This window comes from Blennius ocellaris, assembly GCF_963422515.1.
Source record: "Blennius ocellaris genome assembly, chromosome: 13".
In the NCBI taxonomy this organism is placed as follows: Eukaryota; Metazoa; Chordata; class Actinopteri; order Blenniiformes; family Blenniidae; genus Blennius; species Blennius ocellaris.
This window is the reverse complement of record NC_137662.1, coordinates 16,199,198-16,226,975: the sequence shown is the minus strand read 5'-3', so window position 1 is coordinate 16,226,975 and position 27,778 is coordinate 16,199,198. Positions and strand designations below refer to the sequence as shown.

The window sequence follows — 27,778 nt, the reverse complement described above, 5'->3', positions numbered from 1 at the left end:
CATTCCAAGCCAGCGAATGGCCACAGTTCATGCACACAATCTTCAAAATCAACCTCCGTTTAATATGGTGAAAATCTCAAGCAACATGTTAAAAGCATAAGAAGATGTTAATGAGAAACAGAAAACAAATGGATGGACCTTCATAATACAACATTGTATTTTAGTGTCTATAAAAAAGCCTGAGGTAGGTGGTCACAAAGGAATTCACTTGTGGTTGGGGACAAAAGTGGACCATAAGTCATTAATTCATTCAATACAATATCACAAAGTGGTTTTTTAAAAAAGCCCAGTGGATGAAATTTGTTCAGCAAATGAGTTGTCAGATAGTGAAGAGCATAAAAAAATTTTTTTTTTGTTGAGATGACAGCTGAGGACAAAAGATGTAGGAAAAAGTAAAAATGTTTTTAAAAAAAAGAACAAATTGATGATCCTTGCCCTTAATCCTTCCGTCTTGGTCCAGAAATGAGGTAACAAGCTGATATGCCCAGACTGAGTTTCTGCAAATAACACGGCCACAAATGAACTCGTGGCTTTTACAGATAGAAGTGATTAGAGCAGAGAAAGTGAACACAGATGATGAAAAATGACAAGGGAAATATGTCTCCATTTGTCCTCTCTCTCAAGCCCAATTTCCCTTTGACGCCGTCACTCCACAACTGAGCTACCTACAATAGCTACAGCGTCTGGGAGTCACCTTCACTGCCACCGCGACTGTAGACTTTAAAGCGCCTTACTCTCTGGGCTCATGCATAATTCTGATAAAGAAGGGCTCAGGTTTCACAGTCTGCTGTGTCCGTCTTCCCCCGGCCTCCTCTGTGGATCTGTTAGCAGCTCCAGTCTTTGATAACACAACTTTCAGACTGGACTCTGAAGACTTGAGCTTGTAAAAAAAAAAAAAAAGAAAAAAGAAAGAAGCTTAAAAGAGTACAACAGAGGAGAGGAGGCCACATTCAGAGGGATGGCTGCGTTTTTTGAGGGCTCTGTTCTGTGCCCACAGGGACAAAGGTTCAGCTCGCTTTTCAGCACGAATCTCAAGAAAGAAAGAAAGAAAGAAAGAAAGAAAAAAAAACCCTTTGTGGATTTAACCCTGAAATGAAAAAGTTTCTATACACCATAGAAGTTCCACTGCATTCAACGTGAAATATTTGATAAATAGATTTTTCCGTCTGCTGATGAACATTTTCAATTGGACAGTGAAGATAAATTAAAAACGTGTTGGTTTCTTTAATGGTACAATATGCAGATTTTTGTCCTCATGTTTTGAACAAAAAGAGACAAAGGACATGGTTTACCTGTTGTCTTTCATGTTGTAAAACACATTATCTAACTATAGCTCACCAACAGACAATGTTGACGGGTGAAGAGATCACAATAGATTTTATTCTACCAAAGTACCACAGAGCACCACAGGTCCTTCCTTCTCGAGGCCATCAGATTTTACAACTCTTCCTTATAGTGTTTTTTTTTTACTATCAAACTTCTAGATACATTATATTGTATTTATTCACTGTTAAGCCTTGTACATACTAATATTTTCTTATTTCATATTTATCTTTTTCTACTTATAATAATACTACTTAATATTTGATTAACATCTGTGTTACCATGGTATGGTATTTTCTGTTCTATTGTACTTGGCTGCTACCTACATGAATTATACCATAAATGTGCAGAATTAGTTTTTCTACGATTATCCGAACCAATCCTTTTGTGGACACACAACTTACTTAAATCATATTTGAAACTCAAACGAGTGCACAACTTCAAAGTGATGCTTTTACTATGCGTCGAGCACCACGCAATGACTGCAGAGCTTCATGAATTATAGAAAACAGAGAAACGATGTATATCATTTGGGAAACGGTGAAGTTTAAAAAAAAACTTACAGTCTTGAGAGACCAGCCAAATCAGAAACTATGTTATTGAATTCACAATTGACACGTTCGACAACCTGTGACGGAGTAGTAACAGCTCCAGACTGAAAGCCCCCCTCTCTCTACAGGCGGGGGCCAGGTCCCGCTCTCTGTGACCCTAACTGAACGGATAGATGGATTTTTAAGAAGTAAATCCTGTGGGCTGATGCCTCCCTGCGGTTCCAGTATCATTTAATAGCAGCATAATGCCAAGAGAGCAGACATCTTGTGTGAGGTTAACAGAGTCGCCGTCTACAACTCTCCAGCTACTGAAACACAATCTGCACAACAGTCCGACTCCAAAGAGACGTGAGGCGAATTTAACGCGGACCACTCGGGTTTACAAGCGAAGGTTCCTCGTCAAGTTTGCGGCCGTTTACGTCTTCTACATATTGAGACATTTGCTAAACAACCAACACATGCAAATTCCAATTTGTCTCGTTTCTATTTCTTTTCCACGTCTCATTCCAACAGTGTATTCCAGTCTGTCACACAAGACAAGCATGGACTTGTTGAATCTGTTTTCAGTCAAGAGTCTGACAGTAATTGTGGCACTCAAAGAAATAACAGCACTATACTTTGTTTTCCCCCCAGTGGATAAGCATCATTACGGCTCCTTAGTTACTGTAAGTTCACCAACTTCAGTACTTTATTTGGCTCCATTAGTAGGGGAATAAAAAAAACAAAACAACAAATCAACTGCAAGATCTCATCATTTCCAGCAGCTGGAGCTCAAAAACCAACACTTCTGCTGCCTGGAGCAGTCTCCTCTCATATAAATGCATCACAGATACTCAAAATGTTTTAGCCTTGGAAAAGAAAAAGCACCAACCATTTTAAAGTTGCTGCAGCGACCCAAATAACTCTTTCAGCTTCCTCTCTCCCTCAGAGACAATCACAGACTGCCACCCCAGTGTCAACTGTAGTAACAAATGACCTGTTTCTACCGGTTAATAGAACCACCCAACACCAGAGAACAAAGCTTTTTGGAGTACGACATCTTGCTGCAGGAGGTCAAGAAGACAATAATAAGAAAAAAGGCAAAAAATTCAGCTGAAGACAAAATTTCTTCATATATTAAATTGAAAAACTTTCAGCCACACATCCAGACTGCAGTCCAATAAAATTGAATATCAAAAAAAGATTTAAATGTCACAACGTGAAGCTAAAACCACTTTAGAGATTTCAAACAATAAATGATCCAACACTAAATTGTACTGTGGCAGCTCCTCAGCAGAAAAAGGGCCAAAGTACATCATATCATCAGCTCCTGCTACAAACCGCTGACATCCCAATGAGAGGTGGGCGGGCGAGCAGGAAGGGACGAGAGACGAGGCAAACTAAGAAAAGGAAAAGATAAAATGAATGATAGCTACAAGACGGTCGGTAGTAATGAGGTGACTGTCGAAAGGATTAAATCAGTGAAATTAATGAGATGTGTTTGAGTCCGACATCTCTTGCTTCCTCCCTTGTTGTTCCTCTATAAATTCATTACATCTCTAAGTGACCTCTGTAAGCCGCTGAACTCTTCCATTCTGCAGTAGCTGGATAATTTCTTAATCACTACTGTTGCATGAACAACCGGTCTTTCAGCTTCGGTTTGTGAAAAAGCTCTCAGACCGAGAGAAGTATAAAAGATTGGGGGGGTGGAAAGTGAAAATGCCTATTTCTATCCAATTCTGGGTATTATGTTAATTTTAAAATCAGTTTGAATGTCTTTGCTTCCATTCATAATGTCGCTTTATATCCTATAGACAACTTGTTTACACCTTCTCTAACAATTAAGTTGTGTTGAAACAAACTCAACCAGCATCGCGAATCCTACAGCACGTAGGACCTTTCGGTATTCCTACCAAGTACAGTTCAATGCCAGCTGATTGCAGCTTACCTACAGCTCCCTCTCTGAGAGGTTTAACAACCACTGGGATTTCAAAGTCTCTTACATTCTCCCCGCACACATTGTTGAATGTTAAACTTTCAAAATCAGCAGAACATAAAATATTATTGGCAACATTTAGAAATCTAGTGTCACAATCTGACCAAAAGCAGCGCGGATAATTTACAATCAAATCAGTCTGGCAAACCAACCATGTAATGAATCCTTGAAAAATTTTATCTCAAGGGTCTAATAATTAAAAATTGTCTTTTCGGTTTATGGAGGCTCACAAGACAGAGGCTGGGTGTATAAAGGAGTTTTAATAAAATGTACATGGACAGGGTTACAAATTGCAGCAAGGACGAATCATAAAATCTAAATATGAAATGAATAGATTGAATAAGGCTGGATTTGAAATGGTTTATAAAAATTAAATCTACATAATAAAACGTATAAGTCCCATGTGCAGGCTAAATCCGCACAACTCAAACAGAATATGTTACTGGCTTTTCCATGTGGATTCAAAGGTGTGATCCAGCAGACCCAGACTACACTCACATTGAACACACTAATCATTCAAAAGCGGTGAAAATTTCATACAATGAAATACATTTTATGTTTAGTGCACAGCAGAATATCTAATGCTTGATGTTCATTATCACCATAAAAAGGTATACATTAGAGGTCGTTTGCTGGCAATCAATGAACTTTGACCACTTTGTGCAAATTCCAGAAAAACAAATCTGATGCAGATATACAGTTGATCATCATCTCAGCTTCCATTAAGCGTGAAACTGCTCTATATTGCATGGCAAATTTTACTTTCTCACATCTGGCGGCATTTTATGTGGTTTAATGTCAGAGCACCACAAGTGTGTACACAGTTTTTCCTCTGTACATGGGTATGTGCATCTGGTTCGACAGAACAGTTTCATTCGAGTCTTGTGATTAATATAGTAAATAAAGGGAAATCTACTGAAACAAAAACCAACAAAAAGAAAATATTCTTCACTTTTAAGATAAAGAGCCTTAATCTGAACAAAATCTTTTAACTTTTGGTTAAAGGAAGAAAACTGAATCACCTGATATGTGTATAAGCATACTGTCTATCTTTTGGGGGCTCATCTTTTGACGAAATGCAAATCTAAAATTTAGACCACCCAACTTTAAAATGTACTGCAGGCAAGCTGACACAAGATTACCGACTAGCCGACATAGATAACTGAAATTCCAACTGCTGACGCCACCCTCGCGAAATCACATAAATCAAGAGTAAGAAATGCAGGGGAAGGAACTTATAAATACCCTGGTGGCTGGAACTTACAGCTGGCATGCAAAAACATGCACACAGACAGATATACGAGATGCAGAAAAGCTGTGTAAACATTGCATTTGTAATTTCCTCTTTTGTCCTGGGGTCACACTCACACATGATCGCAATATAATATCAAAGGTCCACAACAAAGACTGGCATCAAGAGAGGAAGTTGGTCTTTAAGTGGTTTCCTCTCACTGTCAGTGTCCAGAGGCCACTTGAGGAGGTAATGCAGGGCGACTGAGTGGGCAGCTGGGCAGGAGAGCAGAGGACGATGAGAAATCTCAACTATGTGCAGCTACAACAATTACTTGAGAGCTCGCCTGACCACAGACAACTAAACAAACCTACGATACGTGCATCTGGCGGCGAAAAGCAGACGGGTCATGCATATTAGAGAGACGTATAAAAAAGAACTAAGCAATTAAACATTGGCATAAGGTGTCTACTTTATTATTTAAAGGCTTCTGTTCCTCATTTCGACATTAAAGTAAGCAAAATGTGAGCGTGCAGCATCTGTGAGTATTTGTGTGGGGATCATATTGTAAAACCGCATCAAACTGCAGTAAAGTGAGACGGCAGGAAACACCCCCAGACTCGGTTTGTGCACAGACCAACTGCTCTTGTCGTGTGTGTGTGTGTGTGTGTGTGTGTGTGTGTGTGTGTGTGTGTGTGTGTGTGTGTGTGCAACTGAGCACGTCTGTCTGCTCCCATCAGCAGGACGGGAGCCTGTGGTTTCCTCACAACCACCACCACAACCCCTCCTCCTCTTCCTCCACCTCCACCTTTTTCTTCATCTCATCTTCTTTCATCTCAAGCATAATTACAATTTGATTTCCATATGGAAGAGAAGAGACAGTGACCACAATAAGTGACCTATGCTAGCACAAACATATGGCAAAACTATAGATCCGGAGTTCAATAAGCTGCGAGTATCAAAAGTCATCTCTTGGGGATGTCAGATGAAGGCTACAAAATATGACAGATTGAAAGGGCAGGTGGTGAATTAAAATGAAAGAAACGGCTACAAAGATGGGACATATTGCAGGAAATCCACATTTCTTCAACAGCTACACGTGTCAGGGTTGTGCTCTTTCATGTGACATAAATGATTTTAAAAAAAAAAGAAGAGAAAAAGACATGTTTGAAAAGTTAAGCTGCATATAATTAGTTCAGTGGCACACATGAGGACACTAGCCACATTAGTGTCAACATGAGATCAAATATTTCACAGGAAAAAGATTGAGGTGCACATTAAACAACTGGTATAAAACACGTATTCAATAAATGGCGGCATAAAGTTTGCAAACTCGACTGGTGACTTTGTGCACAGGCGTCCAACACTGAGCAGCTTCATTACAGTGAGCAGCACAGGAAAGTATTGTCTGCTGGGTATGAACACACTTTTTTTTTTTTTTTTTTTTAAACATAGGAACATCTGAATAGCTTCTTTTGTTTTTAAGCTTGCTCAATTTTCACATAATCTAAATGTTTAAAATCACACATATGGTTTTTAAAAATATTCCAGAGAGAAACAAGAAGCAGAAACTAAAGAAAATGTAATGTGGGCATGTTGCAAAACACCCAGCTACTAAGTGAAATGGTCACAGCGGTGCAGGAAAACCACACTAATGTGTGCTAAATGCCCACTGCCTGGCTTATAACTCCTGTCTGGCCTCATCTCTTTCTTGACTTGTCCCTCCATCTCTCCTGCAGAACAGGTTTTTAAGCTCAGCCACGACATGTGACTGCACTAATCCAACCCCCACCCTCCCCCAGCTGCAGATTTGACACAAAGCTCCATGATTTGGTGCATCAGACGATGATGTGATATGCTAAGCTGTGGACTGAGAGGGAAAATATATATTTATATATCGGACTGCTCTGCAACTGATGCCTTGTGTGTTTTGTCTAGAGCTTCTGTGAATATATAATAGCAAACGGTCACTTCAGGATGTTTTTTTTCCCCCTTTTGAATTGGTTTCATACAAGAAGTACCATTAATTTTCAGAGCACAGACTAAACAGATAAACACTCCATGGCAAAGCAGAGGGTTGCACGAGTTCATGTGTATTGAATCAGGCTAGATATGAAGGTTTTACAGCATCATGTACTTTGACAATCTGGCATCAACTGGCATATCTGGCAGATAAACAAACAATAGGAAGTGATATACAGTATTTCCGGGCACCCCCACTCATGCTGAACAAAGGGGCAGTGACACAGGAGAAAGTGGGTCAACCTTTCACACTGAAGAGGTGGCAGATGCTCTTCTAAATTGCACAAACACACACGCGCCTGCACACCCCGACACATGCAGCCAATGTGAAACTAAACGCAGAGAGACAGAGTCCCAGAAGGAGAGTGGAGCTGAATGCATTTGCTAACAGACACAAAAGACAGACACAATATGTTGTAATGCATCCACAGCCCAATAACCCCAACGTTGCTGCTTCTGGTTGACAGATTTTACACACAGACACACACACAGCTCATTTCGCTCTCAATTTATCGACTCCTTTCTGTCATATGCAGACATAAAGAGATAAAACCACACATTCCTGGTAATTCTCTCATCTCTGAGCTACTGCAGCAGAAATGCAGAGACAGAAGGCCTCACAATAACAACCACTGAAAAGAAACTACAATGAGCCCTTGATTCTCTTTTGTCATCATCGTTTTCTCTCCAACACATGCCAGAAATATCATCGACCACTGCATGGATGCAGATATGACATGAAATGCGTTTTCTTAGCTACATATTGCTGAGGGGAAGCTGCAGAAATAATAATAATAATAAAAAAATCTAATCAAAACAATGACAGCATCGACTGCAGCAACATCCACAAAATACGACACCCAGAGAGAGAGACATCCACAGCATCATGGAGAAGAAGAATCTGTACCTGGATCTTCATCTTCCAACAGGAATTCATGTCTGGATCCTCAAGGCACCTCACCTCTCTTGTCTCACACACACATCTCCACACACATACAATCACACACGCAGACAATGGCTGCTCAGGGAGGTTACATGCCCCCTCGATAAATCCTTGAGGTTAGTCAAGGCGGAAGGAGATGCCGACAAGAGAGAGAGAGGAAGAGGGGGAGAGAGAGAGAGCGAGCGAGCGGGAGAAAGAGAGCGAGAGAGAGCGAGAGAGAGAGAGAGAGAGAAAGAGATGAAATCCTCCGCAAATACGGAAGTGGAGCCGTGGCAACAATGTCAGCCGTCGCTGTGGCGACTGCAGCTACGGCAGCAGAGCTCAGAGACAAAGACAGACAGAGGAGAAGATGGGGAGAGAGACGGCAGAGGGAGGGAGGACAAGTGGCTGCCCTACATATTCCCTGCACACGCAGACAGACATCCAAACACAGAAGAAGAGGATGCTGCTTGTCCGGGCTTGTCTCCCTCTCAGCTGCAAAACACACACACATACACACTGAGGCAATCCGCTACTGTAATCCCATTGGCCGAGCTTCCACTTCCTCCAGCTGATCTGGATGAGAGAGGTGGGGGAGGGGCAACACTGTTGTTGAATCATTCAGTGGAGGGAGGCGGTGTCCTTTAAATAGACTCCCTTTGCTCTGCACACTGAGCTTAACCTCACAGCACCTCCCCTCTGACCCTTCGTAAGCCCGTCCCGCACTACAACGCACATTTATGCCCAAACGCACATGCTCCCTCCTCTCCACCTCTTTTTATTTTGAGGCAAACTTAACCGCAACAAAACCTGTTAAACCCACATCATTGTCCACCAATAAGAGAGGCCCTTACTGCAGCCTCCACCAATCCCCAGCAAGAAGCAAGGGACACAAGGTGGAGCAAGACGTGGCAGGGGGTTATTTATAATACGTTCCAGTATTGGTATTGGGCTCCAATACAAATGTAATTCACGGATCGGAAATTTCCAAACCTGTGGAGATTTCTGATCCATGAAGCCATGTCTGTGCTTTATTGTTGCTGAAATGACTCCAGTGTTTCCCTGCCGGCTGCTCTGCGGTTACAAACTGTGGAATGGATCTCAATGAGATGCGGAGTCATGAGTCAGGAATTCCATTCCACAGTTTGCAGCCAGCGAGCAGGCTAGCGTAGCAGCATTGAGCTATCCAACTTTTCATGAAAACATGCCACTGTTAGGACGTATTTTACACTCAAAACACCAGAAAGCGACACAACAACAATTTTTGCAAAGCTGTTGTAGAGCGAGGCGGCCACTCTGCCACCAGACGTCACCGTTTTAAAATGCCAGCTCACTGAGGAGAATGGCACTGACCTCGGCATCGAAACAATGAAGAGCAGCTCCTCCATGCTGTAGCAGGTGATTCACACCTCCATAAAGCTGTGTCCTACTCCACGCTAAACTCTGAAAACAGTCCCATTCGTTTGTGCTGCGTTAGTTCTGGAAACACTGCTGTTTGTGCTGCATTTTTAAAGAATTTCATCAGGGACTATTAAAGTGATTATCTGGTTTTAAAGATATAACACGTTTATTATGAGATGATGACGTCACACAGACCCCCCCATTGTCCAAAGGGTGCAGGTTTGTGCTGTTTCCTTTTTTGACTTTATACCAACCTCAAATTGCCTTTTATTTATTTCGGGATAATAATAATAATAATAATAAAGCAAACACCTCTGTATAGGAATAGTATTGGTATTGGCAGATATCTAAATTGGGATCGGATTGGAAGTGAAAAAACATGGATCTGTGCATCTCTACCTCATAGTTGTATTCAAGGACAATGCTACAGCACAGCACAGTTACTCAAACATGCAGAACTCCTATGGGCTGATACAGGCCGAAGCTCACAAATATACACACCGATTAGGCACTTTGGTACAGCCATGATTTAAAACATAAACCAATTAAGAGCAAGAAGCAAACAGGAAGGATAGGAGAAAGCAGTGTATGGATGGAATGCAAGCATGTAAACATCCCCGGGCGTGTCTCCCTATACAGAGTGCTCAGCACGACAGTGATCCAGGAAGGCTCAGAGCATTTGAAGCAGTGTTACTGAGCACAAACACTCATTAATTCATGATGTGTATACCATTTCTTGTACTTAATTTCACAGTCTGGACTTCTCTTACTCTCCGGAGAGGTCAATATTGGTAGAAAAACATTGCTAAAAAGAGCACATTTGGATTCATACTTGAATTTTCTTCAAGCTCAGCATCCTAATGAGGAGGTTTTGTCAATAGATTGTTTATTGTCACCCAAAGACAATTTTATATTTTGTTTTTGGTCACATGGTTTTGAAACATGCTACCAAGCCACACTTTTTGTAATATTTACATGCTTATGAGTGATTTTGTCAATTTTCACATGTGTTCCTGGGTAAAATGCCCTGTATTGGTTTGTTTTTCGTACAAATTGTGAATTAATCTGTGTGTGGGAAGTTCTCTGTATGCATGTATGGGTTGGTTTAAGTTCTACCAATGTCGCGGTAAAGGAAAAGTATTTTCCAACAAATTCTGCTTTTTGTTTTTTGTTCTTTACCAACACATTGAGAATGGATCGAGTCCTTACAACTGAATAATGAGCTGCCTTCACCTTTATTGAGTAACACTGATTTAAAAACAGCTTTGGAGTCTAAATACAGTTTAACAGCAGCTGATCTGGCTCATGGACTTTGGACACCGAAATCTTAAACAGTAAACGACAATGGCCGCTGCGGCTGATTTATCAACCTTGCTTGGAACAGATACTTTTTTAGAACTAGAACTTTACTTATTTATTATCACTACTACACAACAGTGATGCTTTATGTGGTGTGCATTTTAGTGTCGTTACAAAAGTACACTAAAACTATGATGAGTATAAAAAAAACAACCTGTGCACAGTATTAAGTTTAAATACATATTAAAACCTTATGGCAGTATAAAAAGCTGAAATTAATGTCCATGAATTAAGATGGAACATTCTTGAAATGGGAACACATAGTTGTGCAAAGGTTAGAGCTTGTTCTCATTGCAAGACTAGAAAGTGCACTCGGTAGAGCACAGGCTTTCGCCAATGCCACATTTCTTTGCGGACTCGAGTTAGTGTCGCTCGCATGTTAGTCATTAGCTCATATCGGTGCCAACGAACCTGTTATGATAGCAACATCACTGAGTGAAACACTGAGTGGGGAAACACAGACAAACCATGTATAAAATGTCAGATCATATGAGTTTTCTTCTCATCAATGGCCAAAATCCAGTTTATTAAATCTTGACACATCCACTTTGGATTTTTTTTGTACGCAAAGTGAAATACTCCCCTGAAACAGTTCTGATATTTGTGCATACACATAATACCTGTGTGTATGTTAATGATGAATAAAAACTCATAATAAGCAAAACAAGAAGCAGCATAATCGCCTCGCAGTTTTTGGTTTGTAGAACGAACTCTGTGAAATTGGATGCCGACAGTCGTGAGGGTAAATAATGAGGCAACAGCAAGCAACAAGAGAGTTGTAGAGTGTGGATGGTTTGTACAACTAGCTCCTAAATCCACTCAGTGGCACAGTTCCTAAAAATGAAAATGCTGTGACAAATGAAACCCACTGAAGGATTGAGTCATCGACCATAAAGGAAAGAAAACAGGAGAAAGAAGAGCAGATTAATAACTCAAGGTGAGATGCCAAATGCCAAATATGAGAAGAAGGAAGTTTGTAAAGACTGAGAACTCCTTCACATTATCAAAACTCCAAAAGCATCATCAATGAATGAAATCACATTTGCACAGGTGATCTGTCTCACTCCTTTTGCATATATATGCTAAATGACAAAAGCAGGTTCCTACAAAGTTTTATCTAATTATGCAATGTCAAATTTAAAATTAAAAAAAATTGTTCAACTTGCCTGGTCAGAGCTGTTGGAAGTGTAAGCTGATGAAGCATGGCCGTACAAGGTCAGAGAGTCAAGGAGGAGATGAAATTGTGAAAGTTGGAGAGAAGTGCAAAGACAAAAAATTTAAGGCAAAATTTGAAGGGACAGAGAGAGAGAGATGGAAAATGGAAAGAGCTCTTGACAGTCCGATTTCTACAGAGGGAGAAACATGTCAGATATCCCACTGGGCGTGAAATTGAGCTGTAATAGCCTTTTCAGTTCATATTCAAATACAGTCACGCATACAGAGAAGTACAACACTACAGCTTGTATGGCCGCCGCATCAATCAAATCTACCTACAATTAAGAGGAGGAGACAAGGGGAACGAGGGAAATGAAGTTTTCAAGTTTTCTTTTTAAACCTTTTTAATTCTCTGTAAAATGAAGTATAATTGTAAGAGATTCTTTGCTTCTTATCCGTTTTAACCATATGGCCCACTTTGATGTGGAGCTTTTCATTCACGGATCTCTGTGTGATACGGCAGGGAATTGTTTTGAAGCCTTGTGTATTGACGGAAAATTATCTCCAGACCAAAAATACACATGCACAGACATTAAATGTGCCGTCACTGCGGCAACATAGGCACAGCACAAAGCCATCAATTCACCATCCCAAAATAACAAGTGGCTGACTGTAGCAGCTTTATTGATTTGCAGCTTCCCGCCCCCCCACACCCCACTGTCCCCCTGCTTTCTATCTCCACATCTTCTAAATCCTCACACCCAACAGAGCACATCTATCACGACCCGTAAAAGCTGATGGAGATTTGCTAAAAGGGGCTTCTGCTGTACACGCACGTGACTGGCAGCAGGACGGTCAGGCCGAGAGGGACACAAACTTTAAAGTGACCCGTTTCTGGAAGCCACACTTTTACAGGCTATTTCCATCCGAGCTGCAAGGCCACACAGGACAGCCGCGTGTGTCACATGCACCAGTAACTACACAAAACAAGCACTGCTTAGCAGGTGACACATGTAAATAATCGCGAAAGAGGCATCACTTACTGATGATTGCACACAAGGGAATTGTTACCAAATTGCAAATGTGCAATGTGATTCTCTTATTTACATCCAGAAAACGACTGGGCATGATCAAAGGTGCTAAATGTGGAAAAAGTCAAATGTTGCACAGATGTAAAGGATGTCGTTAATATATCTATATAATATCAAAGAGGTTCTTGGTTTTAAACAGAAAAATAATGGAGTTCTTTTTTTTGGTACATCAAGTCATAACATGCAAGTTGAATAATTAGTGAATTGAATATATCATATGAGATGGACGGGTTGATATTGAGCGTTTCTTGTCTGGTTTCAGATCCCACCATCACCCCATAATGACAAGCCACAAAACAAGAAAAATATTTAACTACTCAATTCATTCAATCACAATATGGTCCAGTTTAAACCTCAGATAAACATACGGAATAATACAATCTGCAATTAAAAATTAAGCTAAGCTTAACTTAACTAAGAACTTTTAATGGTGAGCAAATGGGGATTTAAAGGGATATATTCTATTTTATGCTCAATTCACGGGATTGTAGTAAAAACCAAAAGTCTTCACTTCAGTAAATCCTTTTTAAACAGACTCATGAGAGAAACATGAACTAAAATGAACTTCTACTAATATGTAAATCTGCATGTTTTCACAGCTTCATTTGATTTCATGCTAAGACTGTGCTTCACAACACACACTGACAATTTGGTGCTCGATTGTCTTCGATATAATGAAATTGCTCAATTAGCATATTTAAATCAATTCACTAAACTTACTAACCATAACATTAAAAACATGAACATATGCCATATAGGTTTGTATCTATTTATGCATAATTCACTGCTATAGTGTTACGTATACGATTTTAAAGGTTTTCTTTAACCAAAATTGATTCAATGTTTGTAATATAATGAATGTTATTACTTATGTGGAAGCACATGAGGTTAAAAAAAAAAAAAGAAAGACAGAACATGAGGTCAAGGCCTGATTGAACCTTGCTTAAATGTGAAAAAAAGTATTCCAATAAAAAAGAAAAGAAAAAAAAAAGGCCAGTATCCTGGAAATAAAACAAGGGATTCACAGCAAGCAGACAGTTGTTAATGTAACAATCATTCACAAGCGTTTTGATGTTTATTAGCCATCCCTGTCAGTTACTCTTTGGACTTGTCTGTTCATACAAACGTTTTACCTGAAGCTTCACATTTAAACATAAAGTACACAAAGAAGAATTCACTTCCTATCTGTTCGTCGAGCTCACATAATTTACACAATTTACACAATAGAAGCACGGAGCTGTAAACAACATGCTTGAAATTTCAACCGCGCCACATAATCCTCTACTTACTCAGCCTTAAACAAGTGAGCCACTACATATACGTCACACTTTTGATTTCTCGACCAATCTGTTCCCTAAGAGGAAATTATGAACACGGTGTTCTTCTCTGAAAGTGCGATCTGCACACGTCAGTCACGATGCAGAGTCTCTTCACAGTCTCCTGGTATTATCCTGGCTGGAGACCATCAGACAGCTGCAAACATGTTCTGTACCAAGCAGGAATGTGGTGATAAACAGGGACAGCGTGTTGTCAGCACAGCCGCCGCAGGACAATCAGCAGATATTGTATTAGGCTGAGCTGTGCAGTATTTATTAAGTACACAGAAATGACAATATTCTTAAATGTAATATGAACCATCTGAAAACACATGTTAACAATTTATATCCAATAAGTGCCAATTTAAAAAAAAAAAAAACATTTTAGGGGAGGGTCTCTATGAGCGCGAGTGTGTGTTCTCTGGGCACCTTGACGCTCTCCAATCACAATACGATTGCCGCCAAACCCCACCACCATCACGCACACACACACACACACCTGTGTTGGATGAAGTGGTGTTGAAGACAGAGGAATGGATGGATGGATGGATGGATGTCTCTAAAAGTAGAATGGGGGTGAATGTCATTGCGATATACTGCAATGTGCAATGACATACTCGAAAAGGGGAGGCGAGGTGTTTTTATCAAGCCGATAACTCCATCCTCCTCCTTGAAATGATAGTGCAGGTGAAAGCACAGATGTGGTGTAGTTAGGAAAAAAAAAAAAAAAAACCCAAGCTTCGTGTCTCGGGTTCAATCTAGTTTTGAGTGAGTGTTTTCTTCTTCCCACATCTCTGCCAGTTTAAAGCCAGGTGCCGACAGAGCCACTCCAAGGGATCGATTTTCATTATTGTCTGAAGTCGTTTGGCACTGGATTTACTTTGATCATCACTGTCATTGTGATTACATCATCCAGCTGCTACTAAGGAGCTGGACAACCATCCTGGTATTATACTGCAAAAGTGACAGAAAGTTTGTAACTATGACCACTCCGTCATGTACTTTATTTTAAGTTGATCATGCAGAATGGTCAATACCATGCAGGAGAGAATAATCATACTTAGTTTCATATATATGGTTTTGACCATGCACATATAGTAGTAAATATTTGATTTGTCTATTAATTCAAATAACATATTTTCCTGCAGTGTTGCATGAGATTAATATGCTCTTTGACAAACTTCAGACAAGAAGTTTTGTTTCTTTGTTGTTCATAAAGCAAGAAGAGAATGAGAAGAGATATCCAGCAGAATAAAGGAAATATTTATGCAGCGAGCTAGAATGATTTCTTCAGTTCTTGTGCCTTTAGAAATTCTCTTGGCTGGATGGTTTCTTGTAATAGTCCATTTCACACGGGGCAAAATGCAGGATGTTGCAAATCAATCAAGTTTACGTTGTAGGATTTCTCAACGAGTTCTGTCTCTTAAAATGAACTTAAGATCTGGTCCCATTTCAAAACAAAAACTTTATAAAAAAAAAATGCTGACAATTCCAATAACTTTGTTTTTTTCCTGCCTCTATATGTCACATTGAAGGTCTGTGTTAGCCCGCAGCCACATAGTTCTCATTTAAAAGTCTGCCAGCATCTCTGTTTATCAGGTTGTGAAAAAAGCACCGGCAGTCTTTGCTTTGCAGACTGAAGCAACACGTTTATCTGTATCCACCTCAGCACCCGAGGCGAGTGATAACCTCCGGAATGAGATACGTTTTTCAGCGGCTCATTCATGGTCTGTAAGGAGCGTAGGACAACAGCAGATGTGGATCAACACCTTCAGCAGGAGTGGATCAATGAATCCTAAATGCTATTCGAGTTGCGGCACAGTGCTGGGAAGTATGATGAAAACCTTCCTCAGTTCATTAAGCCTCCACGGTATGCATGTGTGTGTGTGCATGATGAAGCGAGTCGTCAAACAGCTATTGAGATGCAGACAGCGGCACGGAGCCACGGTGGCAGAGCTCATCGCACTTTTTAACTCCCAACCCAGCTGACCCGATGTCTCCGGCATTAGACAATTAGTGTGATCGAAGGTCAGATGAGCAAAGAAAAAAAAAGAAATAAAAAAGAAAGGCTGAAACGCCAGCTCAGATACTCCCCGAGTTAAAACAAAACGACCACCACTGCTCAGTGTTGGACGGATTCTTCTGAATCACACCGGAGAGGTTATTACCGTAGCTATATCCATCCTTTGAAATATAATCAGTAGGCAGACCAAGTTTAGCTTTCACACCTTCTCCTATAAAGATAGTAGCCTGATGAAGAATCAAGTATGCTATCGTCTCCTTCTCAAATAAGACGGTGGCTTGAAAAGATTTATGAAGGTCAGCTCTGCCTTTGCAGGTGAGGAGTAAGGAGGATTTCTCAAAGACACTGTGAAGCGCTCCATCATTAAATTTATCATCTGCTCAACTTTTTCCATTCTTGCTGCAGGAATGACCTCAGCCTGTTAAAACCACTAATGCAACACTCTCCTTGTTGCCCACCGCACTCCATCCAACAGCCCTGACATCATCAGTCATCTCCTGCTGTTAAACAGATGGCGCCCCATTACTGACCCCAACAGGTGGAGAAGTCTGCATTGCAAATACACCGATGCAAATATTTTAAATAAATGCACGCTCAAAAAAAAAAAAGAAATAAAGAAAAAAAAACAATTTCCTCTTCAGTAAAAGCTGTGATTTTCCATGTCCTGCATGCCTTCCAGTACCTAATCAGGATTTTAGGATTGTGTGCTGATTCCCTGTCCTCAGCAGGGGGCTCCTGGCATTCAAACACACACGGGGCTACAAAGCTGCTTGTCCAACTTCTAAGCTTTAAATGCCTGTTTGCACCCGTGGTTGTGATACACGCACGCACACACGCACGCACACACGCAGCATCTTCAAAAAGTTGTCACAAGGTTGACAAAACTATATTTTGCAAGTTGCAACTAATTAAAAAAAAAAAAAAAGATGAACATCTTGCAAAACAGTTTGGAAAATTAGAAGCATATCAGTAAAAATAAAAGGCTAAAAAAAAAAGAAAAAGTTCAGGCGACTTAAGATACATTTAAATATAGATGGTGTTTCAAGACAATAGGTAACAATGGGGTTTTGACATTAAAAGGCACACAATTGTGCTGCTCCGAGCTCTGATCTTGTTAGCCAAAGCATAAATAATTCTTCAAAGTCCAACATTAAGAGGACATCATCTTCAGAGGGGAGTCACTTTGCCAACGAACAAAAGACGACATTAAACAAAATCCTCAGACAGCTTCATTTCTTTCCAACTCTGCTTGTTTGGAGCACAGCGTGCTTTGATGTTCAGTAAACTAGTGTGTGTATTCAGCCCCTCCCCACTACAGCGACCTGAGGCAATTCACCTTGGACTTACACAACCTCTTCCTCTCCAACCTCGGTGCTCCGGTGATGGATGAAGAATGGAGCAATGAATCTGTCCTCCACCCACCTTCTCCAATCACCACTTTGAAGTCCAGTCCCATTGGGTTTCCAGATAAATATGGTCCAGAGCAGCAGCAGTCATTTGCATTAAAAGGCTGTTCGTCTTCTGGCCTCGTGCCTGCAATCTGCTGGAAGGTGCATGAAAATACTCAAACCCAAAAAGCAGCTGAAGGTGAAAGCAAGGAGCTAAAATATTTGGGATTTGACTGCTGCATTTGCTTGTGATTAAAAAAAACTGTTCGGATTAGAAGTCAGAGTGAGATAGGAACACAGACACATTTAAGATTTAATCTCTCATGACTGGAGGTTTGAGACATCAGCAGTCCATCACACTGCAATACAGTCAAACTTTTACTCATAATTAGAAGGAAGGTTGATGCAAAAGGTGAGATTTTTATTCTGATTTGACAGGTTCTGCAGGCCCAGAAGGGACAAAGCACTCCTCTGAGCTCAGCTACAGAGTCTCCTCTACTGCCCCCTGCTGACTTGGTCAAGCACGTTTTCTCAACCCAACATCAAAACGTCACGAACTCTCCTTGACTTGAAGGACTTGGGTCTAACCAGTTTTACACTTGTTTTATAACTAGCTGGCAATATGCACTTTTTTTTTTCTTAGCCAGTATAATTAGTCCTGGCTAAAGAGGAAAAACAGTAAGGTCTTTAGAATTGAATTTCTTTGATATTACAATGATTATAAATAACTACATTATTACCATAACACACAGTTCAATACTGAAGAATTGTTATATTTTACTTCATAAAGCTAGTAATTATTCTCATTTTTGGTTTAATTATGGGACTCCAACTATATATATATCAAGTCCAAGTCATACAATTTCACTACAATATGTTACTTGTACAGTCTTAACATATATTTATAGAAGATGGATGGAGAGATGGATAATCATCAACCAATCAAGTAAACATTTTGGGCCTTTTACTTAATTTTACTCCTTTTGGGAGTAAAATAACTCTTTGGAATCAGTTGAAACTGACCGCATAAGTGACATAACAGAGTGCAATAAAGTAGAGCCTTTGTTTGGCACAACGTTGGTGGTTTTCTACTAACGTGTAACAGAAGTGCTTGTTTCCTGTTTGAACCTGCCCTGTGCTCATCAACATGTTTCCCTGCCATTTTGGTCCCACATCTGTGACGATCCCAAAGTATCCCTCAGGATTGCTCGACGTAGCATGACAGGCTCGTGATTAGCATGCTGTCGGAACTATGAAATACTGCAGCGATAATAAAATTGATGAAAAGCCCATCACGGCGTTAAACAAAGCAGAGTCATATTTTAAAGCGCAATCCTGTCTTCACATGGCATCAATTTGATTACCTTCTCTCCCCCTGGAACCCCATCCGCCCCGCCCCAAATGTTAAAGCATCATTGACACACTCATGAAATTGTTGTACTCCACGACTACTGTGGCTCACAATAAGCCCAGAAAAGCAGAGTTGAGGCTTAAATGCGGCACTGAATGAGAGAGCTCCCCGGGACAGAGGTTTCTTGGTGAAAGAAAACTTCACAGCAAATCAAAGCGTTTATATTAGGCCCAAATGATCCACTTCACCTGGGGTGAGAAGCAGAGAGACAGCCAGAAAGATGGAGGAAGGTGTGCAGAGGAGCAGACATTTCTGAAGTGATAAGCATGACAGCAGAATCCCATCGCTCCCAGCCAGCATACACTCCATCCTCCATCCTCCACCACCACCCGCTCCCCCCCACCCCCACCACATTTCCATCTCCCACTGCTGCCATCTGAAACACATTTTGTAATTCCCCATCTTCCTCTACATTGTCTCTTTTGACGTTTCATCAACATTTTCAACCAACACTCCATTTACTCCAGCCTCCTTCCAATCACTGCTGCAGCCGCGCTCAGCCCTGTCAATATTTGTCTGGTCAGGTCTCCGTCTGTGTGCGCTCCGCTTTAAGCAAATATATTCGGTAAAAGAGCAGCGTCTCTCCACACAAAATGAGACTGAAATCAGCTCTCGGAAAGGAAGCAGATGGTGATACTTTCCTGATGACATCTTTTGGCTTTTAAATGAGACCTCATGTTTACTGCTCCCATCTTTCCTTCCTTCATCACATGGCAGCCTCACAAAAACTTCAAAAAACTTTCCGGAAAGTTCAGACGCTTGTGAGCTGTTTGCGCCTTAATCTCAGCAATGTGCCAACAGTGTTAAAGGTGCAAGTACAGCAATGATTTTCAGAGCGATGCCTTTTACTTGACGACTCTGTACCAAGCCGAGAAAACCACTTTGTTACCATTTTAAACCAAATTCATATGTGGCGATAACATTCTCATTTCTCTTAGACAAACATGTTTGTTGTGGACAAAGATTCAAAGATGAAGAATTCTATTTAGGATTTAGGGGACACTGCAGGGAGAAGCGACATCAATCAGCTGCTAAGTAGGATATCAAATGTCCCTAGGTAAAGAGCAGTGATAACGTTTTAATGGAAACAAGATCTTTTGCTTTCTCCTCCTGCATGCAAACGGCTCTATTTTCTGTGTTAAAGCTTCCAGATGGTTGCTCAGAGATGAAAAACTGCTGCCAAGGAGATCAGCTCCAAGACAACGGTACTTTAAAACATCAATAGGAGCAATGTCGGAGATGCTCTTCCACAGGCTTTGGAGACGCAATTGCCTTGGCCTGGTCCGGTGTAATCACATGTTAGTCCATTATAGTTTAGCAGTATCAGCTGTCAACCATGTGAGAGGCTTTGTTTTATCATGCATGTGCAAAAGATGCGTGGCCTGCATACACAAACATCCTGTGTTTAAAAGATCTGCTGCTACTCCAACAAAACAGTACCCGAGGTCCTGGACAGAACTGCACAGCAAACTGTGAGCTTGGGTAAACTATTTTAGTCCAAAACAAAAATCGAAAACAAATAAATGAAGTAAACAATAGAACCAAACCAGTCTTCTTCTCTTGGAACAAGCATGTGCTTTTAGGCCGTGTGACGAGTGGTTCCAATCCCCATTATTTTATCAGCATGCAGGCAAATTTAGCAAAATAAACACATTATTGCTTTCAAATGTTCCAAGAGAAGGAAAGTCATTTTGACCACATTTGAATATGATATAATCCATGTACAATATTCAATTAAAAAAATATATTTTTCATATGTCTAATAGCGATGATTTCTGCATATTGCTGTAGTGCATGTGGTCAGGCACAACTTAGGCCTCTGGAAGCCAGTTTGATTATTTTGGAGTCCCTACAATAATGCAAGCTGCCTATTCGTGACATAGATGTTCTCTTAATTTACTCACTTCACTGTTGAGAGAAGAAATCATACGTTTGTATTTACCTATTGAATATGACCTCGCTGTGCTGAGTGATGATTCACACTTGACCGTAAATTGAAACGAGTGGCTAATTGTAAGTAAACTCGATTTTTGAACCATTTGTACAGCTGAGAGGAAAATCACTTATTTCTTCATTTCGGCCAATTTGAGAAGTGCAAGCTGTTTCATTCGTTTCTCAAGTAATAAAACAGTGACACGGCACCAATGTCTAAAATTTAATTTCCTTTATAGGTTGGTTCACTTCTGGTTACTGTCACAGTTGCACTATGGCACCTCTGTAAAATCAAAACATCATCTGATGAGAAGTGTTGTAACTATAAACAGCACTGCTCTGGCCCGGCCTCTGGACCAGCACACAGCAGTGCAGAGTCTTTGGGAGATGGTTTCCATCGTGATGACAAACTCTCTCTTCTCTGCCTCGTGTTTGTCTTGTCTCTGTAGCCTGAGATTTTCATGTTTCTTATATAGCAGCCGCATAATATATTACCAAGCCCAAGGGAGGCCACGGGACTGAGAAACATTGGACGAGGAGGGCAACGGAAAGTTTGTCCGTGCATACGAGCACTCGCAAGGCCCGACCTGACTGCCGTCACCCCTGGCAGCGTGACCTGAGGGGGAAAGATATTTGAGCAGCCACCAGCCTCCTGAGGCCTGCTCAGAGAGAGCCGTGAGTTCAAATAAACACATCCATCAAAACGACAATGGACTGACAGCAAGTATCCACAGCTCCTGCTCTTACAAGCTTCACCAGGAATTTCAGAGAGGCCATTTTCTTCAGATATACGTAGTTTTTCTGTTTTTCTGTACGTGTGTGTGAAAGAGATGTGCAATATGTAGCATTGGTTTGGAGGGTGGATTGCATCGTGTCTCCGAGGACCCACTACCTGAATACTCATTGAAGGAGCGAAGTGGGAAACCACAGCCCTGCTGGCACACAGAGCTTCTGACAGCTCTGACAGAAGCAGAGCCGAGGCACGTCTATGATGAACGGCAAACTATTTCTCCACAGTCCGTCTCTGCCGCCTCAGTCTTGCCAACAGCACTCAGTCTCTGCTCTGTTTCTACGGCAACAACAGGCTCTCCTTCTTTCATTCACACAGGTTCTCCCTCACGCCATTAACAGCATACTCTAATTGTGCTCTCTTTCCACCTTATCTCTTTATTCTCCCACCTGACTCCTCTTCTCCGCGCACACTCTCCCCGTGCCTCATTCCTCCTCCTGGTCGGTGGAGGTGAATGTCAATGCCGGGCCGCAGTCCTCTGCACTCCGCAGTGCCTCATCAGAAGACCCGGAGCTGTTGTATTCATGCAGCTGCGGCATCCACAGGGCTAAGCAGGGAGAAGATGAGCACTGTGCACACAATTTCACGGGTTCAAAAGTAACTGATGACCCGTGTTACATGTCCTTGTGTCTCTCGCTGCCCATTATCTTTATCGAGATACTGCCGTTGTCAACTTGTCTAGTGGGGCATGGCAGCGGGAAAACGGAGTGTCCTCTTCACAGGCGAAGGGGAACATTTGTTTTAAGCTAAACCTAATTTACATGAAGACCGTTTTGTCTGGCATGCAGGCACTGTCTACTTAAACAACCACACTTTGTGTATTCATGAATGCTGATGATGGACTTCAACATTTCAAAATGTCTTTTCTATGCTTTGAGCTTTTTACAATTCCCAAACAGTCTTGTCTCCTTGTAGAAAATATTCGCCGATTGTCAGTTTTATATTTTTGTATAGCAGGATCAAATCCGCCCATCGAGTAGCAACAAATCATAATGTGAGGCATCACACAGAAAGCTGATGGAGTTCTAGTGATCTGCTCATAATGTGAATGACAGATGCATTTCTGAAGCTGATTTGGCTCCTTAGAAGATCCGTGATGACAATGTTGCGTAAGCACTCTCACAGGGTTATACAATTTCATCGTCAACAGATGAAGATCAACGCTGCGCATGTGGGCAGCAATTATCCCCGAGGATGATCACTTGAAAGGAAGAGACATTTTTCATAATTGATTAACTTTTTTGAATTATGTATGCTTTACATGCAAAGTACACACAGGCAATAACAGCGACAAATGTCCCTGATCTGTTGCTACAATCTGGCGATTGCATGTTGGTTATTCTGTAGAATATCCGACATCGCAGGCTGCGGCACTGTGCACACTTAAAAGGGAGAGAAGCAATTCAGCTTTATTGAAGTTCTTGCTTGGAAAATTGACTGAAGCGCTTTTAGTGCTTTGATCTTTTTATTTTCTGAAACTGCGTAATATCACCAATATAAAACCACAAACGCAAAGAGCAGGACGTGGCAGACATCTTTATTGGTCGCTGAACTGTTTGTTAGCTATGCCAGGTAGGAAAAACAAAACATCTGTGATTTGCCTCATTGGTCCATAAAAACTAGATGCATTCTTTGCTTCTTTCCGCCAATTATGAAAAGGCACTTAAAGCAGCTCATTAACACTGTGGCAAAAGCAGCCCCATAACCACTTGTGTTATTTTCATAACCAGTATTTAGGGCCGAGCAAATATTACAAGTGATGTCTCGAGTGCTTTCTTTTCCATTTTCAAGCAGATCAGACATTTCATCTGCACTGCAGCTTTTGAAAACATGAACCTCTGTGATGCCGGCGTGGCAGTCTCAGAGTCATGCAGCAATGTGGTAGCTTAAGACAAGAACTGGAATCATTCTGGGTTAACTACAGTTCAGCTGATTTCTTCTGTATCCAGATCAGGTCTTATTCCAGTCTCTCAGAGTGACTCTGGAGGTGCCACTTATAGTCTCCATTCTTTGGTCTACAGGATAAACAGCCTCAGTAAATTGGTCTGGTTTTGTTCCATCTTGAGAGAAGTCCTCAGACACAGTAGTTTTACCACTAAAGATTAATGTACGAAACCCAAGTTTAATACTCGAGTTCCATTTTAAAAGGTTTTTGTTACTAATTAATAATAACGACGTATCTCTGCTCTCTTCAGGGAAATGGCACCAAAAACCGATACCACAAGACTGAGCCAGTTGAAGCAAATAAGCTCAATTCATCTTGGTAATAAATGAGCGTTAAATATCCATCATCAACCACGTCATGCAAGCTTTGACCTGACATTCTGACTATCCAACCATTTTTATTCTCAACATCAAGACAGATTTCAACCTGAATGGTCTCTTTTGTGGTTTCGCGCCAGATCAGCCTCTTTTGATTTGATTTAATATTTTATACTGTATTTTTCCCTTGTAACTTACCTAAAATTAGGTTTGGGTAAAGTTAGGAATTGTGTCGGTCTGTGCATGTGGATATAGTAAAGTGTGACTTAGTTTTTTTTTTCTTTTACACTTTGAATTGAGAGTGCTACTTATTTATATAAAACTAACTCAAATGAAAACTGAAGGGATAATAACACCAGAATGTAGGAGTCTCTTCACTATAATCAAATCTTGTCTGTTCAAAAGTGTCTTAACTACTTCTAGGCTGCACAACCAGATAACACCGTCAATGGTGCATATTCACTCCAACAACACATTCTACACATGGTTTCTTAAGAAAAATACAACTAAAAGTGGAGGAACTGCAAATAAATATGTTCTTTCGTAAGCTTTGAAACGTAATGCTTTAAGAACACACCGTCTTCTTTGTATTAATAGTTAAAAAACAAGTTATCAAAAATAAACGGTCTTTATATAATTCTATTGACGTTAGTGTCCATCTGTAGGTGTGAATACTGAAGATAACCAAGGAACCAGCTCTGTAATTCTATCCTATATCAAGTCAAATAACATGGTATATAACAAAGGATGGAAGTCCTGAATAGTACTAACTAAAAAAAAACAAAACGTCAAAATTCTGTCATCTAAAACACAAGTAGTAACACTTGCACTTTACCTACTGCATCTTAAGTCAAGGAAAATGTTGAATTAACACAGACAAAACAGTATCGGTCTTTATTACATTAAAGCTGTATAATTGCCAGTCCGTAAACTTACTGCCACCTAACAACAAGCAGACAACGATGAAGTCATAACACTGAACAGGCAAACAAGGCCTGAAAGAAAAAAAAAAAAACAATTCCCAACAACAGAAAACAAACAAACACAGTCACTGTATAGACCATAATAATCAAAGGCCCAAAAGGTTTAGTAAAACTTAGAATTAAAAGACCATTTTCAATCAAAGAGGCACAAGGCACAGGTTGCCAGCAGCATTAGTGTCGCTCCAATCATTAATATTATAATGTTATATTATTCAGAAGTGTGAACGGTTGGCATGTTTTTCACACAAGTGGGGAATTGTAGCCACGTTTGCAGCTGCCGGGCATATGCTTCATCAGAAAGACAGCAACAAGAAGGAGTTCACAGCGTGGTCACAGCACTGAGTCTATAGGCAGAGATTAGCGGCACTAATCTTCCCCCAGATAACGCCACGAGAGGATGATGGAGTACGCGGAAAGGAAGAGAGAACTTGAAGACTGATCCAGACATTGAAGTGAGTCAGGAATCGGCCACAACAGAAATGCAGCCAAAGAGTCTGTTTGTTGCCTGTGAAAAAAAAAAAAGTATCTCTCCAAATGTCCAACAACTGGGAACCTCATTATCATATCTTACTGGGACAAATGAGCGTCTGACAGCCCACTACATCTTCCACTTCATACACAAGAGACTCATTGTGTGCGTGTGCTGGTCACCACAAGAGTGACGGAGCTGTGAGTCCTGTCAGACTTTTGTCATGCACATGGGGTTACACGGCGCACATCATTTTGTATCAGAGTCTGCCGAGAGCAACGGCGGGGAAAACGTCTCCAAAAAGAAGATGAGTTTGGGAGAGAGAGAGAGAGAGAGCGAGAGAGGAGAAATCTTTGCTCGTTGATCTGGCTCACCGTTTGGGGCCAAGCGACTCACAAGAGTCGAGTCAGCATGTCACAGGCAATTAAATGGCGTCCTCAGACATCCCGCAGAGACACCTTCCAGTGAACAGAGGCGCTACAGAATGTTCCAAATGGGGCAGAAACGGAGGCGAGAGGAGCAGGAACGGCAGTTTGGAGGTTTCGTGTGGCGACTTCATGTCTTCCTCCGCCTGGACTTGACTTTATTTGCATTTTTATTCACGCGTCATGCTCCGTGGTTACCTGCTGGTTCTTCACCCGTGACTTCGCACTACAAGCAGACTCACTGCTTTATCCACAATCTGAGGATTGCACCCTGGTAACTGTGCAGAAATTAAATTGGCTCCCTTCATATCATTTTGGTGAAATAGCTAATTCACACCTGAGGGCTTTTTTTGAGCTTTGCACTGTTCCTGCTGTGTTTGATGGGCTGAACAAATTTCTGTGGGTTAGTAGGTTAATGGCTGTATGCATTTGTCGGATTAAGTTATGCAACCGCCCACATAATATGTAAATCATAAGATTATCTTTTGAATGTGTGCTTTCCCAAACAGTACATCTGAAAGCAGCTTAACATATAGGCATATTTACTTGCTGAGTCTTATTTTTCTTCACAGTGAAGTGTTAATTTTGAGCTCTGACAGTTTATACAGTGTTTGTACTGGATGTATGTGCATGTAGGCGAATGGAGGTGGCGGAAGGCAACGTGGCAGGGGATAATTAGAAAATAAAGTCTTTCTCGAATGCGTCTCTTTCTCCTGAAAGCCTCTCCTCTGACACTGAAGCTGAAAGTCTCACTGAGAAGTTCCTCACTCTGGGGACAAAGTAAACTATTTCCACTGTGCACCAGTAGACAACATTATGACACAAGTATGAGCACAAAGAGTAGCTAAGGGGACTATAATTATTCCCCGCCCGTGCCTCGAAGTCTATTTTCTGCAGCTACGGGTCACCAGTAATCACATATATAAAACTTAACAGAGAGCAAATTGTCCGCACTACTAGAACGGAGTAAAATAACCGATAGAGTAATCACTGGGGCTAATGAAATGAAATCTTGAACAAGGTGAGGTAAAGTCCTTCCTCGCACAAGGCCCTCAAAGGCCCGCCTGTCATGTCAGCTCTTCCACATTTAATTATGTTTTTTAGCACTCCATCCTCAAGTGGCTCCAGCACAGCCAGGGCCTCTGGGAGACTCGCGAGAGTTCTGCACAGACGGACCAACTAACAACACCAGCTGCTGGCACGTTCATGTGTGTACCTGCGTCCAGAGCACATCCTCCTATGGGAGAGAGCGAGGCAGAATGAAGGAAAGCAAGGGGGCGAGAAACGAGGCAAGGGAAGGAAAAAAAAAAACCTCCAGCAGCTTCACAGAGAAGTAGATATAGGGTAGGAAAATCTGCAAGTCGGTCTTGAAGTAAGCTCATTTAATCATATTTGGCAACTTTTGGATTATTGAATCTGACCATTTAAAACAGTAGCACCCATTTAGGAACCAGCACATAAAACAAGCACACAAAGAGCAGAAGTTAACTTGATAATAACCAGCATATTAGATGAAAAATGTATCCAACAACTTTTTTTTGGTTTTGTTACCGTTATTTTTACAAATCATTATTTGCACCACCCTTGTTCACCTATCTGTCATCACCTCGTTGTAGTGGCTGGGGTTCGTCCAGTCTGCTCACAATTTGGGCATATCTATAGTGGCTCACTACACCATCTTGTGGTATAAGCTGGCATTGCAAGACTGGGGCTAATTGTTAGCTTGATAATGTTAAAATGGGTTTCTCC

General features: G+C 41.1%; 1 protein-coding gene across 3 annotated transcripts in view; it reads right to left on the bottom strand.

Moving 5' to 3' along the window:
• The window catches only part of marchf8 (membrane-associated ring finger (C3HC4) 8), an 88,862-nt gene that overhangs the window by 30,675 nt on the left and 30,409 nt on the right, over positions 1-27,778 (bottom strand). Inside the window, exon 1 of one of the 3 annotated variants that reach the window (XM_080507037.1) lies at positions 8,010-8,117. The exons of the other annotated variants lie outside the window; for them this stretch is intronic. Within the exon in view, the coding sequence (XP_080363163.1) occupies positions 8,010-8,039 (30 nt within the window). The 5' untranslated portion in view covers positions 8,040-8,117. Of the gene's footprint in view, positions 1-8,009; positions 8,118-27,778 lie in introns of those variants that run through there. 3 annotated transcript variants of the gene reach the window in all.